This window comes from Sphaeroforma arctica (assembly GCF_001186125.1).
Source record: "Sphaeroforma arctica JP610 unplaced genomic scaffold supercont1.3582, whole genome shotgun sequence".
NCBI lineage: Eukaryota > Ichthyosporea > Ichthyophonida > Sphaeroforma > Sphaeroforma arctica.
In genome coordinates, this window is record NW_014036976.1 from 1 (window position 1) to 3,279 (window position 3,279).

General features: G+C 36.0%; 2 protein-coding genes across 2 annotated transcripts; both read right to left on the minus strand.

Moving 5' to 3' along the window:
* Window positions 1–198: 198 nt before the first annotated feature.
* Window positions 199–600, minus strand: SARC_13675 (hypothetical protein; the record flags this gene model as incomplete). The annotated part of the gene is made up of 1 exon (XM_014292194.1): window positions 199–600. One exon carries the CDS (start codon window positions 598–600, stop codon window positions 241–243), a length of 360 nt encoding a protein of 119 aa, XP_014147669.1. The 3' UTR covers window positions 199–240.
* Window positions 601–1,712: 1,112 nt separating this feature from the next.
* On the minus strand, window positions 1,713–2,621 carry SARC_13676 (hypothetical protein; the record flags this gene model as incomplete). Its single annotated transcript, XM_014292195.1, has 3 exons — window positions 1,713–1,799; window positions 2,265–2,419; window positions 2,606–2,621. The coding sequence occupies 3 exons, from the start codon at window positions 2,619–2,621 to the stop codon at window positions 1,713–1,715; spliced, it is 258 nt and encodes an 85-aa protein (XP_014147670.1).
* Between the last annotated feature and the right edge of the window lie 658 nt (window positions 2,622–3,279).

Here is a 3,279-nt window from a genome sequence, read left to right on the forward strand (position 1 = left end):
TATATATATATATATATATATATATATATATATATATATATATATATATATATATATATATATATATATATATATATATATATATATATATATATATATATATATATATATATATTATTTGGATGTTTGTGTGCTAGCCTGAAACTAGCCAATGAGTAATCAACAAAGTCAATACCTTTGTGACTTTGAACAACATATCAGTAGTGTAGCATAGACTAACACGATTATATCGAACGCCACCTATATACCGGTGCATACCTTTTTACCCCCTTGTACGTTGATTTTGTATTCGCTGCCCGGCAATAGTCTATTAATATCCAATCCCCATAGCCTATTGCAGGCTGCCGACAAATCACCCAGCTCGTCTGCAGTGGGGACTACATTCTCACTACTCACTTGTTCATGGGCATGTGTTTGTGTGTTTATTTGAGGCTCCGGAGCGGATGTGATGGTGTGTGTATCGGCGGTGGTTTGTTCAGTTGCCTGCGCTGGCGTGTGTGGTGTTTCATCCTCAGGCTTCCCACATATCAAACCCAAACAGCATGTCAAAATCGTCAAAACTAGTCCGGACGACTTGTCTTCTTCGGTTTGCGGAGCCATAGTGACCTTCAAAAGGCTTGGGACGAATGCTTAAAATATATTGTGAGGCTAATATAGGCAGTATCACGGCCACCTAGTTCTGTTTTCTCTTTTTAGAGTAGAGAGAAGAGGTTCATACCTTTTCTTTAATATTCTTATTGTAAAATATAATATTTATATTTTTATGTAAATATCCTTGGCAGTGTAGACTGTATATTGTAGAGTGTAAACTGTAGACTGTAGTAATGAAAGATGTCAGAAGTCTCGCGACGATTTATCTTTATGTAGAGTAGTCTTCGTACCTAGTATTTAAACAGTTACTACATAGGCACAGACATTTAAATAAAATACAGTGTAGTTATGACTTGTACTACTGCATGCGATTCTCAATTTTCTTCGATTTTCAATTTCTTCTATTTGGTTGGGCGATCTCACTGATATGAATATCAGTTTATGATTATTTGTCTGATCCTCATGGTCGTCTTCTTGTTTTTCAATTTTGATGTGTAATTTTCAGAAGGCTTTGTGCGATAATATTTCAAAAAACAAAAGCAAACATGTTTATTAGAAAGCTATGGCAAACAAACAATATTTTAATATCCATATACTAGTATGTTTCTTAAGTACTATATATATAATACATACCGAGTACAATACCAAAGCACACTCTTCTTGTTTGGGATGCATAAATATAGTAAATGGTATTTAAATAGCCGAGTTTACGTGCTGAGACTATTGTACTATGATATAGGTACTTTTTATGTCACGAGCAGCCCAAGACTTGCACTATCGTGGTTGCCTACTTACTATGGAAGCGTATCGATATTTGATTGCAGTATGAATGTCAAAGCATCATTCTACTAAACGAAAACTATCGCTATACAACTGCAGCGAATTAGCACATCAACCTTAGACAAGATTTCGATCTTGAAGTCACTCTCAAGGTAAAGCACACTCGCTGAGAAATATGTAGCGTAGTAAATTCAGAACTCCAACAAAGACTTTCCGTGCCCAGTTGCTGAGCGTCACCTGTACAAATTATGGAAGAGTAGAATATCTACGCGCAGGAAACATTTCTGCTATTTGTTAGTGGTACAAAAGATTTCGTACATCGGTTGAAAGAAAGTCACGAATCACTTCATGACCACCTCTAGGAACATAGCCTTCACAAGGAATGAACACGGCTTCCTGGCATAGCCTCTTATATTTTTTTCAGGACGCTATAGGAAGAATCATAAAATAAATTGATTGCAATAATTAGGACTGTCCTTCAGTGTCTACGTACGCCAAAGGTTCACAACAGTTCCGGATATCATTCCACACTAGATCACAGCTGCAATACGCGTATAGTACGCTATCACTCAAGGGATCACTATTTGTACTATCTTTTGTGCTTTGTACGTAGAACTACTGCACTAAAATCGCAGCATATTTGTCAGTCGTGAACATTAGGAAGTCAGAAAGTGTATTACTTATACCCCAAATCATTTGAAAAACTATACCTAACTTGATCCGCGGATAAAATAGCTCATGAGGATTTTTAAACATGGGTTACAAATACAGAGTTTAGTATGAGACTTTAAACATCAAGCACCTTACTAGTCAAGAGTATACGTGTCGAAAAATCTTCAGATCATGAAGTGTTTCACATATTCATAGTTCAAATGATGTCAGACGCCGCTCACCTTAGGTGTGTCCAGTTTTTCATAGAAAGAGAGACAGAGAGAGAGACATGGCCCTCTGGACAAGTCGGGACAAACAGCATTGTAGTCAAAAGACAATTTTCCCTGACACTTGTCTGCTCGCCCGAATCGCCTTTTGACTGCAACATCTCTCTCTTCTGTAGAGAGAGAGGGGGTCATGAGAGACCGTAGGTGAGAGGGGCAGAGAGTGAGTAGAGGTGCGAATCGAGAATTGATGACAAAATGTACGGTCATCAAAAATTAAAGTATTGTCGTGATGTAAATATATGTCAATGTGCTCTCAATCTCACATTTTTTAATTTGAAGTAAAATTACAGACATACCGACTAGTAGTGTCATTATGTAGGAGGAACGATAACCTTCAATGAACACATTTGTTCCTGAAACCGTTATCGCTAAATCTTGTCACACAGCAACGAAATCCTTGTAGTCCAACGCGAGCGGTATTCATAGTTTTATTAGTGAGGAGAGACCGGAGAAAATGGCTAATGTCGTCAAAACTTTCAAACCCAGTAATGGAAAGGTATGTTGTATAGAAAATCAGGGACGTATGTATGAGGATTAGCGTGTACTGTGCAAGTTCATGTTCGTATTGAAGAAATTCGTGACTACGAAACATACCACTCGATGCCTGGAGAAAATACAAGCTGACATTAAAAGCGAATCAACGTGCACACGTGTACCTAAACATACTACATACATGTACACATACATGCATACATATATACATACGTACACAAAACAAAGGGCGTATACACATAAAAACATACATTTATACAAAAATTGTAGATGCATATATACATATATACATATATACATACATAAATAAATACCCATAGATATAGATTGACTGAATGATTGATAGATGGATAGATTAATTGGTAGATAGTTTGGTACGTTATATATATATACATATATATATACATATATATATATATAGTATATATATATATATATATATATATATATATACATACACACACACACACACACACAC